This window comes from Delphinapterus leucas, chromosome 4 (genome assembly GCF_059928025.1).
Source record: "Delphinapterus leucas isolate spDelLeu-1000000601 "Yukka" chromosome 4, BTC_Dleu_Yukka2, whole genome shotgun sequence".
NCBI lineage: Eukaryota > Metazoa > Chordata > Mammalia > Artiodactyla > Monodontidae > Delphinapterus > Delphinapterus leucas.
Genome location: NC_143132.1, coordinates 9,047,383 through 9,061,063, shown reverse-complemented (window position 1 = coordinate 9,061,063; position 13,681 = coordinate 9,047,383). Strand labels below are relative to the sequence as shown.

Genomic DNA, 13,681 nt, shown 5'->3' with positions numbered 1-13,681 from the left:
AGCCTTGAGAATGTAGAACTCCACAGTATGTTCAATTGTGTTAAAAAAATATTAGGAGTGGGGAGGCAAGAATTTGTATGTACAGGTAAGTGTTTGCTTGTACATGAATAGACTACTGTCTATTCCTGTTGCTATTCTAACAAATTACCACAATTTAGTGTCTTAAAAACTGCAGAAGGGGGCTTCCCTGGTGGCGTAGTGGTTAAGAATCCGCCTGCCAATGCAGGGGACACGGGTTCGAGCCCTGGTCCAGGAAGATCCCACATGCTGCGGAACAACTAAGCCCGTGCATCACAACTACTGAGCCTGCGCTCTAGAGCCCGCGAGCCACAACTACTGAGCCCGCATGCCACAACTATCGAAGCCCACGTACCTAGAGCCCATGCTCCACAACAAGAGAAGCCGCCGCAATGAGAAACCCGCGCACCACAATGAAGAGTAGTCCCCGCTCACTGCAACTAGAGAAAGCGCATGCGCAGCAATGAAAACCCAAAGCAGCCAAAAAAAACCCAGCAGAAATGCATTCTCTTCGAGTTTGGAGGCCAGATGTCCAAAATGAACTGAAACCAAGGTGTCTGCAGGGGCTCGTGCTCCCTGTAAATTCTGGGGGCCCTAGAAGGCAGTTTCCTTGCCTTTTCCAGCTTCTGGAGCTGCATTCCCTGCATCCTTTGCTCATGGCCTTTCTCCACTTTCAAAACCATCCACATAGCATCTTCAAGTCTCTGGAGAGATGCTTCAGTGGCCAAGTAGTCTCCTGTGACTAAATCTCCCTCTGCCTCGGTCTTACAAAGACACTTGTGATCGCATCTAGGGCCCACCTGGATATTCCAGGCTAATCTCATTTCAAAATCAACATTGCCGAACATCACATAGTTAACAAGCGAATACGTTGGATTTAGGCCCAGACAGACACTACACTATACTATTAAATTAAAAAAAAATTTTTTTTTTTGCAAAGTGCTAGTTGAGACTCACCAAATTGATTTCACAACTCACTAATGGGCTACAACTTATTGAATAAACAGCCAAGAGACAGTAGATTCCACAAGAGTGGAATCCTCTATTTTGCTCATCACTGCATTCTTGGAGCCCTCACTTTGATAGACACAAATTAGGTTCTCAACAAACAGTTGATGAAAGAGCTTCTCACATAATAATACAATCTGAAACCTGGAGGAAACTGAGAAATTACCCAGTCCAGAGGATTGCAAATGGTATTAACTAGCATTCTTACTTAGGTGTTTCACATGTCGTTTACCCTGTGGACAAAGAATGTCATCTGCCATATCAGTAAAGAAAGGATGTTGTGGCCATCAAGCCATCACCCACTGTACACACTGAGGGGATTCAGGATGGAGAATAATAGGATACTGTCACTAGAGAGTTAAGTGTACATCAAAGTGGTGATTTCAATAAGCCCAGACTCTTGCCTCTCCCCATAGCTAGAAAAGCACTAAATTCACTAACTGGAGATGTCTGGTTTTCTTTAATTAACAGTAATCTTTTGATGCTCCGACTACCTGGGTTTTTTGCAAAAACCCCTATATATCCTGGCTCCCCCTTACATCTTCAGAACAGTCCCTCAGAGCTAATGAGAGGCTGTCTCCTTGGCTTAAGTCCTCGGTATATCCACCGAATAAAACATAATTCTCAACCTTTAGGTTGTGCTTCTTTTTTTTTTTTTTTTCAGTTGAGAACCCAGTGGTCAGTAGCAAGGGTGGCAACAGAACACAGGCTTTTTTTTTTTTTAACATTTCCTCATTCATTTATTCAAAAATATTTGAGAACCTAAAAACCTCAAATTGGAATAATTAGATAAAACAAAAATGCAAGTTGCAGAGGAACTAGACTTCCATATTGTAAATAGTATTGGGTTGGCCAAAAAGTTCCTTTGGTTTTTAAAATAAAAGACATATTTTTCACTTTCACCAAGAACTTTATTGAACAGTGTATTCACTGTTTTGTTCCACTACCTTCTGCCATTTTTCAGGCAACTTCATAATTCCATCTTCCCAAAGATTTTTATCTTTTTGAGCAAAGAACTGTTCCAGATGCCTTTTACAGTCTTCCAGGGAATGGAGATTTTTTCCATTAAGAGAATTTTGTAAAGACCGAAATAAATGGAAATCCAAAGGTGCAATGTCTGGTGAATATGGTGGATGAATCAGAACTTCCCAGCCAAGCGGTAACAGTTTTTGCCTGGTCATCAAAGAAACATGTGGCCTTGCGTTATCCTGATGGAAGACTATGCGTTTTCTTGTTTTTTGATAATGGCTTTTTTTTTTTTTTTTTTGGCTGTGTTGGGTCTTCACTGCTGTGCGCAGGCTTTCTCTAGTTGCAGTGAGTGGAGGCCACTCTTCGTTGCGGTGCACGGGCTTCTCATTGTAGTGGCTTCTTTTGTTGCGGAGCACGGGCTCTAGGAATGTGGGCTTCAGTAGTTGTGGCACGCGGGCTCAGTAGTTGTGGCACACGGGCTTAGTTGCTCTGTGGCATGTGGGATCTTCCCGGACCGGGGCTTGAACCCATGTCCCTGGCATTGGCAGGCAGATTCTTAACCACTGTACCACCAGGGAAGTCCACTATGCATTTTCTGTTAACTAATTCCAGACTTTTCGTTAAGTGCTACTTTCAGTTGGTCTAACTGGTAATAGTACGTGTTGGAATTAATCGTTTGGTTTTCTGGAAGGAGCTCATAATAGAGGACTCCCTTCCAATCCCACCGTATACACAATATCATCTTCTTTGGATGGAGACTGGCCTTTGGTGTGATTAGTGGTGGTTCATTTCACTTGCCCCACGATCTCTTCTGTTCCACACTATTGTACAATAACCACTTTTCATCACCTGTCACAATTTGTCGTAAAAACAGAACATTTTTGTTACATTTCAGTAGAGAATTGCATGCAGAAATATGGAAATACAGTCAAGAAGGTTTTTTTTGCTTAACTTATGTGGAACCCAAACATCAAAGTGATTAACATAACCAAGCTAGTGCAAATGATTTTCAGCGCTTGATTTGGGTATTTTGAGTATGTTGGCTATCTCCCGTGTGGTATAACGCTGATTGTTCTCAGTGAATGTCTCGATTTGATCGCTATCAATTTCAACTGGTCTACCCGACCAAGCAGCACGGTCCAGTGAGAAATCTCCAGCATGAAACTTCGCAAACAACTTTTGACATGTTCAATCGGTCACAGCACCTTCTCCATACACTACACAAATCTTTTTTGGTATTTCAGTTGTGTTTTTACCTTTTTTGAAATAATAAAGCATAATATGCAAAAAATGTTGCTTTTTTTTCATCTTCAATATTAAAATGGCTACACAAAAATTCACCAATTTTGATGTTTCTTTTTGTTTTTTTTTTTTTTGCGGTACACGGGCCTCTCACTGACGCGGCCTCTCCCGTCGCGGAGCACAGGCTCTGGACGCGCAGGCCCAGCAGCCATGGCTCACGGGCCCAGCCGCTCCGCGGCATGTGGGATCTTCCCGGACCGGGGCACGAACCCGCGTCCCCTTCATTGGCAGGAAGACTCCCAGCCACTGCGCCACCAGGGAATACCAATGTTGTTTTTTTTTTAAGTGCACGCTGATATGACAGCTATCACTGTGCAATCTAACAAAATTGTTTCAAATGAAGTTAAGGACAACTAAGTGCTACTAGAGCCATCTTACAGAAAAAACCAAAGGAACTCTTTGGCCAACCCAATATTTAGCATATAGTAAATCTGAAGTAATGTACGCCAAATTGTTTATATGTTCTGGTAAAGGTATTGGGGTAAATTTTATGTTTTATATTTCTGTACTATTTGAATTTTTACAAAGAAAATGTATTTCTTTTACAATTATAAAAACGCAGTGAATATTTTTAAAAACCTTTTAACTGTTTCTTTAACCACAGTATCTGACAACCCTTGACTTATTCATTTCTTTCTTTCTCCCTTCCTTCCTTCCTTTCTTTCTTTTTTTTGCCACGCCTCATGGCATGCGGAATCTTAGTTCCCTGACCAGGGATGTAATCCCTGCCCCCTGCCGTCTTAACCACTGGACCACGAGGGAAGTCCCAACTTATTCATTTCTATACACTACTAACTTAGCCCAAGGCCCAGCTCAAAGTTGATACTGAATAAATGTGCACGAGCAAAAGGACTCAATAAGTTGCAATATGAGAAAGGACTCTTTTTATCAGGATGATAATTTTCAAGGTACATCCCAAAAGTACAGTCTTCATTAATAAGGTTTCAAATCACGTTGACACTGGTGGGCATGTGATGGCGTTCTTCAGTGTAATTCATGTCCAGCCTGGTCAAGCACCACAAGTGCACAGTTTTGGGTCACCAACGCCCATGGCACCCGGCTTCAAACTTGGGGCCCTCAAGCTGCAAAAGGAAAATCAAAAAGGAGTAGGTGTTGCTAAGAGATCTCTCTAAAATGGAGCCAGAGGCCATTGAGGAAGTGACTTATGCATGTCTCAGCCCAGATAGAATCTGACCTTTTGACCACTTATCTATCGTCTAACAAAGGTATCCAGAACATCTGCAGGATGTTCCAGAAATTCAAGATACTTATCCGGCCCTTACCCTAAATAACTAGTGACAGTCTATCCCTTAAGGACAAATATTTCCTTTATGCATCAAAGTCAATCATAATTCCTGCAAGACAACTTTAACAACCTTGTGGTTTTTGCCTTTATAAGCCTCTGACTCTTTCTCTTTCCCAAACACTCTTCCTATTTTGCTGGCACCTATCCCCAGTTGTACCTCCCAAGATCCCAAATAAAGCTCTTTGCGGCCTCCATGCTGATTACTGTTTGACAAAGCCTCTACGTTCAGTTACCGCAGTCACCCATTCGAGCCTACGGGTGCCTCACGCATGCGCCCTACTCTGCAGGGCCCCGGAGCTTGAAGCCTGTCTCTCTCGCTGTCCCGGCTCCCTTAACCCTCAGTGAGATTTACCTTCCCTGCACTCCCAATTCCACAGCGCCAGGAGGCGGAAGTGAGTGGGCGGGGTCACCCGCGCGCTCCGCCCAGGAAGTGGGAGGGACCTCGCGGGCTCTACATTTGTCGCCCGCCGCCTCCCAGTCGGATTGCGGCCGAGGCCGGTCCTGGCTTTGTAACTGGCTCAAGATGGCGGCGCAGCCACCCAGCGGGATCCGCCTCAGCGCGGTGAGCAGCCGCGAGGGGTGGAGCGGGCCGTGTCCCAGGAGGGCGGGCAGGCGGGCGAGCGAGGGGGGGCCGGCAGTGGGCGGTGGCGACTCGTCGGCCCGGCGCGGCGGCCGGGGCCGCGGCGGCTCCGGGGGAGGCGGCGGCGGCCATCTCGCTACCGACGGCGGAGCTGCTCGGCGGCGGGCAGGGCAGGGCAGGGCCGGGCGGCGCGCGCCGGGCTGCGTTTCTGTTTTGCCTCCGCGGCTTCGGGGCGGGTCGGGGCCGCGGCCCCTCCTCCTGGCTCCCTCTTGGCTGCTCCGCAGCTGTCGTCCGAGGGCGAGGCCTCGGCGGCCAGTCGGCCCGCCCCTCGGGCCGCGGGGCCTCTGACCCATCCCGGCCTGCGGGCCCGCGGAGTGTCCCGGAGGGGGAGGGAGAGGTGGTCTGCTGCCAGAAATGCCCAGCGGCCTTGACCTCCTGGCGGTGGGACGGGGTGCTGCGAGCTGGGACTAGTCTTCCTGATTCATTTAAATTCCTGCCGCTTCCCTCCAGTTAAGCCCTCGGGCCCAAATCGCTACTAGGTCACCACCGAGCTCTCCCGTTTCCCCTCTAGCCTCCGGGTCGTGTCTGTTCCGGAGCGTCTCGGGTTCTTGGGGATCCTTGAGCATGTTTTTTGTATCTGTGAGTCTTTTTCGGAGGGAGCGGTCACACAATATGAATTAAAATTTCACAGCCTAAGGTGTGGGCGTGGCCTCCCTACTTGATTCTCCTTAAAAAGTTGGCGTTGTTATACAAAAATGTACCTCTTCTCTGAAGGGTGTTGGTGCTGGCCAAAGAATTGCTGCAGCAGTCTCATTATTCGAATGGTAATACCATTGCGTTAAAAATGGTATTTTGCCCATTGACTTGCATTCATTTAGCCAGATTCCTGCCAACACCTGGTATCATTAGACTTTAACGTTTTTCCTGATGAGTGTGAAATGGTATTTTTTACGTTTACTTGACTGTGAAGTTGAAAGTTTGTCACATTTCACCCTTTTTGGTTTGGGATTTAAACAAGAAAAAAAAAACAACTTCATATCCTTTGCCCATTTTTCTATTTTCTTTTTCTTTGAGGGGTATTTTTATTGATTTGTGAGTGTTCTTTACATATTAGGAATAAAGGCTCTTTGGTTACCTAACTGGTTTATTGAATGAGATAGTATTTAGTAGATGGAAGACAGAGAGGAACTTTACTCTTTCTTACCACTGGCTTTAAACATTATTTGCTAATTCACCTGGGTGAATCTGGACAGATTCTGATGCTTTCCAATTAGCCTCAGGTACAGTTAGGTCAGACTTTAACTACTTTTAAAGCTCTTATTCATTTTAAAGCCCTGCTCTTTCCCCTCATATTGGGCCAAATTCTGGCCCAGAAAACTGTGGTGAGAAAAAAGGAGTGAACTGGGTTTTTTTTTTTTTTTTTCTTGCTATTTCTGCACTTTGATTCTTTTCCCCATTCCCCAGCTCCTCCCAAGTTGCTATCTCTGTCTCTTCAAGATTGAGAGGACAGGGAGCAAAGATAAGGGTCAAACAGTCTTGAGAGACTGGCATTGTTGTTAGCTGGCTCTCTGGGTGTAGCAGCTGTCCATGTGCTAAATCTTTCTTTTGTGGGTAATAATGGGCCATTTGGAACCTCATTGACAGAAATCTCCCATCTGCAGCTTCTGGAGTGTATTTACACTGGTCTTTTGCTTTAGGATAGGAGTTGGCAAACTGCAGTTTATGGGCCAAATCCAGCCTGCCACCTGTTTTTGTATGGCACACGATCCTTAAATGGTTGGGGGGAAAAAGATAAAAGAATAATATTTCGTTACATGAAAATTATGTGAAATAGACATTTCATTTTCCATAAATGAAGTTTTGTTGGAATAAAGGCTTGCTTATTCCTTTGGTATAGCTCTCAAATGCTAATACCATTTTGTGACTGAGAGCATTGGTTCTGGAGCTCACATGCCTGGGTTCAAATCCTGACTGATAACTGTATATGTGACCTGAAGAGTGGGAATAATAATCTTACCCGCTGGAAAGTTAGTTTAAATGAGCCAGTGCCTGTAAAAGTCTTACAAAAGTCCTGTTCACGCCATAAATACTCAGTAAATATTTGCGGCCTTTTTTTTTTTTTTTTTACTGTTAGCAGTGAAGCCTATCCATTTTTTCCAAAAACAGGTGTAGCTTCTTGAGAACAGAGTATATGGGAAGAAAATTTATGTCTTTTCTTGGAAATATGTTTTTGCTACCCTTGCTCTTTACATATAATTTGGCTGGGTTTGTAATTCTAGATTAGAAATTATTTCTTTTTAGAATTTTAAAGGCATGCTTTATTGTTTAATAGAGTCCTATGCATTGTACTGGTACTTAGGCTGGAAACTCAAGTCCGTAATATATGGAAAGGGACAGTTTTCCCTTTATTTTTCTGTTTTCTTTTGTCTCCTGTTTTCCTTCCCATTGCTTTTTCTTTCTGGGAGATTTCCTCCGTTTCATCTCCTACCTTTCTCTTACCATATATTTAATTATTATAAACACTGTCTTATTCTCTGAATATCTTTTAAAAATCTTTCTCAACAAAATATTTGTTTTTATCTCTGGGTATATTAATCATAGTATTTTTGAAGTTTTCTTTTGCTCACTGCATTGCCTCTAGTTTCTTTACATTCTTTTTACTGTATGTTTTTTATTCTAATTTTACACATTCTCAAATGTCTGGAGATGGTCAGCCTTCTACTTATATCTCCAAGTGAGACACTAAAAAAATGGATGTTCATACCCGAGTAGAGCTAGTCCTTTGGTGGGCTTCAGTGTTGGGTGATCAGGTAGAAGGAGCCAGCAGTGTTGTTGGAGCACTCTCTGTCAGTATCTGTTGACCGTAAAGAACGGAAGTGTTAGACCATAAAGTAAGTATGTTTAAAATAACTTTTAAAACTTGTAAAATAATTTTTTTTCAAGTGAGGGATAAAAAAAGCTATCCAGAATGGCCTGGCACAATTGTAAAAGAACCAGATAGAAATTTTAGAAATCATTCCGTTTTCCAGAGAGGAATTCTACATCTAGTCTCCTGCATGGCTTATATAATCCTGGCTGCTAGCTCTTCTGAAGCAGGGAAAAGGAGATAGGAGTATCCCATTGTTCAGTTTGCAGATTTGGTTTTCATTTGTTTACTATTATGGTAAAATACACATAACATAAAATTTACCATCTTAACTATTTTTAAGTGTGCAGCTCAGTACGTTAAGTACATTCACATTGTTGTACAACCAATCTCCAGAACTCTTCACCTTGCAAAACTAAAACTCTGTACCCATTAAAAAATAACCCTCCGCTCCCCCTTCCACCAGCTCCTGGCCGTTTTACCTTCTGTGAATTTGACTACTCTAGGTACATTATATAAGTGGAATCATACATTATTTGTCTTTTTGTGATTGGCTTGTTCCTCTTAGCATAATGTCCTCAAGGTTCATGCATGTTGTAGCATGTATCAAATTTTCTTTCCTTTTTAAAGCTGAATAATATTCCACTCTATGAATATACTACATTTTGTTCATTCATCGATGGACATTTGTGTTGCTTCCACTTTTGGTTATTATGAATAATGCTACTGTGAACATGGGTGTGCAGATGTCTCTTGAAGACCCTGCTTTCACTACTGTATACAAAATAGATAAATTTTATACAAAATAAAAAACAGTAAGGACCTACTGTATAGCAGAGGGAACTATATTCAATATCTTGTAATAACCTATACTGGAAAAGAGTCTGGAAAAAGTATGTGTGTATACATACATATATATATGTATGTATGTATACACACACATGCACACACATATCTTTGTGTGTGTATATATGTATGTATGTACGTATAATGGAATCACTTGGGTGTACACCTGAAACTATCACAGCATTGTAAATCAACTATACTTCAATTAAGGAGGAAAAAAAAGGACCCTGCTTTCAGTCCTTTTCAGTATATACCCAGAATTAGAATTGCTGGATCCTATGGCAAATGTCTATTTAATTTTTTGAGCCCCCTCTGTATTTTCTACAGCGGCTGCACCATTTTATATTCCCTCGAAGGGTGCGCATGAGTTCCAGTTCCTCCATGGCCTCCCCAACACTTACTTTCTGCTTTTGTTGTTGTATTTTTTGTTTTGATTTTTAACAATACCCAACCCTTTGAGTGTGAGGCGGTATCTCGTTGTAGTTTTGATTTTCATTTCCCTAATGATTAGAGATGTTGAGCATCTTTGGAGAAATATCTGAGTCCTTTGCCCATTGTTTAATCTGTTTGTAGTCTTCTTGTTGTTGAGTTGTAGGAGTTCTTTGTAAATTCTGCATATTAACCCTTCATCAGATACTTGATTTGCAGATTTTTCCCCCCATCCTGTGGGTTGCCTTTTCACTCTGTAGATTGTGTCCTTGGATGCAGTGGTCCATGGCCTGCTAGGAGCCAGGCCACACAGCAGGAGGTGAGAGGCTGGCAAGCGAGTAAAGCTTCACCTGCTTCATCTGTGGCTCCCCATCGCTTGCATTACCGCCTGAACCATTTCTCCATCCCCACCCCCCGCTTCCCAGTCTGTGGAAAAATTGTCTTCCAGGAAACCAGTCCCTGGTGCCAAAAAGGTTGGGGACTGCTGCTTTGATGTACAGAAGTTTTAAATTTTGGTGATTTCAGAAGTCATTGCTGAGTCCAATGTCGTAAAAGGTTTCCCCTATGTTTTCTTCTAAGAGTTTTATGGTTTCAGCTCTTTGATCCATTTTGAGTTAATTTTTGTTTATGGTATAGGGTAAGGCCACAACTTCATTCTTTTTATGGATATCCAGTTTTCCCAGCACTATTTGTTGAAAAAACTGTCCTTTCCTCATTAAATGGTCTTTATACCCTTGTGGAAAATCATTTGACCATATATGAGCGGGTTTATTTCTGGTCTATTTGCTGACCTGCTTTTAACCCACCTGCTTTTGATTGTCTGTGAGCCTGCCGCTGTCAGTTTCTCCAGAGAACAGACCTCCAGCCTTACGTGGTTTGCTGAGGGTAGTTGAAGGGCTGCTCAGGGTAAAAGAAGGATCTGGGGAATCTTTCTTCTTTTAAAGACTTTCACCCTATCTTGTTTTCATACAGCTTCTAGTATCTTTTACTTCAAAGGTACAAAGTCTAATTTCTAAGACTTTCTGGGGTTGCCAAGGTTCCTGACCTGCTTCTGGTTGGTTTTCTCATCTCCTGCAGGCTTCGGATTTAGCTTTTTCCAGGCTATTAAATCAGTTGTCACTAGTCTGTGCTTTCCAGTTGCCAAACTACTGACTATTTTGTCTGCTATTAGTAATCACTTCTTTGATTCTTTTTGTTCTTCTGGGTTTCTGCCCCTTTTTTTCCTTCATTATAGAGCGGCTTCGGGAGGCAGCAGAGGTAAACACTGTCCATGTGTTCAGGCTTCCATCTTATATTTAAATGATTTTTTAAATTTGTGACTACTTGTTGACTCTAAAAGTTCTACTGATTCTTTTTTTTAATATATATTATTTATTTATTTATTTTTGGCTGCGTTGGGTCTTTGTTGCTGCGTGCGGGCTTTCTCTAGTTGTGGTGAGCAGGGGCCACTCTTCGTTGCTGTGCGTGGGCTTCTCATTGTGGTGGCTTCTCTTGTTGCAGAGTATGGGCTCTAGGCATGTGGGCTTCAGTAGTTGTGGCATGCAGGCTCAGTAGTTGTGGCACACAGGCTCCAGAGCGCAGGCTCAGTAGTTGTGGCGCACGGGCTTAGTTGCTCCGCGGCATGTGGGATCTTCCTGGACCAGGGCTTGAACCTGTGTTCCCTGCATTGGCAGGCGGATTCTTAACCACTGCGCCACCAGGAAAGTCCCTCTATTGATTCTTTAAAATATCTGTGTGGTCTTCGTTGTATCTCATTTTTGTGTGTTTTTTGGAGGGGAGGATTTTTTTTTTTTTTTTTGCGGTACGCGGGCCTCTCACTGTTGTGGCCTCTCCCGTTGTGGAGCACAGGCTCCGGACGCGCAGGCCCGGCGGCCATGGCTCATGGGCCCAGCCGCTCCGCGGCATGTGGGATCTTCCCGGACCGAGGCACAAACCCGTGTCCCCTGCATCGACAGGCGGACTCTCAACCACTGCACCACCAGGGAAGCCCGAGGATTACTTTTTAAATGTCTAGTTATTTCAAGAGATTCCTGTTTTATAGGCTGATATTTCTTTTACCTAGTGTTGGGGGGTGATGTCTAATACTACTGTATCTTGTCTGCTAATATTTTCTCCTGGTGGATTGTTTCCTTAAATGTTATTTTAGATTGTGTACTCAAATATTCCCCAAATAATGTCTCTGGGAGAATCCTATGCAGTCTGGTTGAGGCTGTGTCTCCACAGTGGTTCTGCAGGTTATATAAATTGAAATGCTTAACCCAAGTGAAGGCATGCCTCTTTACAGAATTTCATGTTACACTTTTTTTGTTTGTTTTTAACCTAGAGTCCAGAGCAAAACAGAAAGCTTCCCATTGGGCATATTCCCCTCACCCCCTTTTTTACTGAGGAGGTAAGAGGGGGCAGTTACTTCAAGTGCGTGCTTCTCTTCTGCCATGTCTCCTATCCCTGAGTCACCATTAAAATTGAAACCTTTGTATTCCAGTTAAGCACCCCACTCTAATCCACATTTTCAAATTTTATTTTAGTTTTTAATTCCTTCTTTACTTGAGGCCCTTGAGGATTTTCTTTATATATGAGCTCATTTGTGCCTTTAAGGGTATACTTACCTTTTTAAAAAAACATACGCTTATAATGCTTATTACGTCCCAGATGTTCTTCTAAGCATTTATAAATATTAAGTTTTTTAATTCTCTTAATGTCTTGGTAACCTGATATTATTACCATCCCCATTTTCACAGATGATAAAACTTGAGGCACAGAGGGTTAAGTTGCTTACCCAGGATCACACATCTAGTTAAAGATACTCCACAGTCCATGTCGTGTGTGTGTGCGTGTGTGTGTGCGTGTGTGTGTGTGTGTTTGTGTGTGTGTGTGTGTGTTGGCTGTTGAAGGGTGTTTTTCTTTCCAGCTGATGACATGTTCGAGAGATGAGAATTAAGAGTAGTTGAAAATAATGCTTTTGTTTAACTACCCAAAAAGCCACTGTTTAGCATTCATCTTTTCTTACTGATGCCTTCTTTGCTTTGTTCCCCTGGGACTCTTACTCAAGAACAATGTGTGCCATGTCAGTTTGGAGTTGGTATATAGGATGAAGTTATTAAATGTAAGTTGACAGTCTGCCCACAGTCTGCCGTACATCTAAAATCAAAGTATTACAACATGGACCAAAATACCCAATTTCTAACTCCAGACTTCACACCTAACAAATTCATAAAATTGAGAGCAAAGACAGAAACTATTCTAAGGGTTTCTGGTGCTGATTTAATCGTTTTCTGCTTTGGTAGCCAGAGGCTTTACACCCCAAAGCCATGCCCCACAGTAAGATCTAGAATGGGTGAGGAGTACACTGTGTATTCTTTCATAAATGGAGGACTGGTGATTGTGCAGGGGGAGGGCCTGGGACACGACTCAGGTATACTAATTTGACAAAAGGTTTCTTGTAGAAGATGAAGTCCTGGAAATTGCTTTTCTTTATAAAAACCCTTGTTTTAGAAAGTTGGGGAATTCCTTATACACCATTATTACGTGGATGTTATGCTATAGAAAGTATGCCATAGAGGGTCTGAATTACATATGCTCCAGTTCGAAGACCACTCTTCTACAGAATACTATTTTTCACATGTGTACTTTAACCTGATAGTAAACAAATGCTTAGGGATTGTCTAAAATCGAGGGTGGACAGAGGAAAAGTAGACCTCTTTCTGACACCTTGTGGCAGCAGCTGAACACTGTAAATGCAGCTGGTTGGATTTATGATCTAATCATATTTCTAGGGCTCTTCACATGAAACACTTAAAGTGCCTCTTTTTTCCCCCTTAAATATGAGATAATCTGTTGAAAATGAACACAAAAAAGTCCTCATTTCATGGAAATACTCTGCATATTGAAATTTCCAAGCCTCAGCCTTTTTAAGCCATTTGTACATTTTTAGGCAGTTGATATCTGCACTACTCAGGAATTTAGAGAGTTCCCTATAGCATGAGGTTGATTAACATACTCTTCCATACTGTATTACCATGAATCAGACATAAAATCTCTGGAGGTCAAGAAGGTTTGTTGCATTTGAACTGTTATTTGACATTGTTTGAAGGCTTTATAGATGTATACTGTTCCAGGGCTGCAAGTTCAACTGTTGATATAATGAACTTGGAGAGACCATGAGAAAAGCCTGTTGATTAATAAACAAAGCTAAGTTTCTTAAGCTTAATGCACTAAAGGAGAAAACACCCCTTTGACAAAGTCTTAGTTTTATCTCATGGTAATTTTGAGGTAGGTCTTGTAGGGTGGATAGCTTTGGGATTGGGCACTTTATGATATGGCTCTGGATTGGTGGACACAGGAGGCAAGGGTTTTGCAG

General features: G+C 42.5%; 2 protein-coding genes across 3 annotated transcripts in view; one reads left to right on the top strand and one right to left on the bottom strand.

Annotated features, from left to right (window-relative positions):
- Positions 1-3,352: 3,352 nt before the first annotated feature.
- On the bottom strand, positions 3,353-6,668 carry LOC149749268 (uncharacterized). The gene is made up of 2 exons (XM_089910275.1): positions 4,956-6,668; positions 3,353-4,379 (listed from the first exon to the last, which is right to left on the bottom strand). The coding sequence occupies exons 1-2, from the start codon at positions 5,534-5,536 to the stop codon at positions 4,307-4,309; spliced, it is 654 nt and encodes a 217-aa protein (XP_089766401.1). The 5' UTR covers positions 5,537-6,668; the 3' UTR covers positions 3,353-4,306.
- Positions 5,032-13,681, top strand: part of MORC3 (MORC family CW-type zinc finger 3) — a 41,752-nt gene continuing 33,102 nt past the window's right edge. The window contains exon 1 of one of the 2 annotated variants that reach the window (XM_022552809.3): positions 5,032-5,165. In XM_022552809.3, coding sequence (XP_022408517.1) covers positions 5,127-5,165 — 39 coding nt within the window. In that variant the 5' untranslated portion in view covers positions 5,032-5,126. Of the gene's footprint in view, positions 5,166-5,409; positions 8,075-13,681 lie in introns of those variants that run through there. The other variant, XM_022552810.3, reaches the window with a different exon arrangement.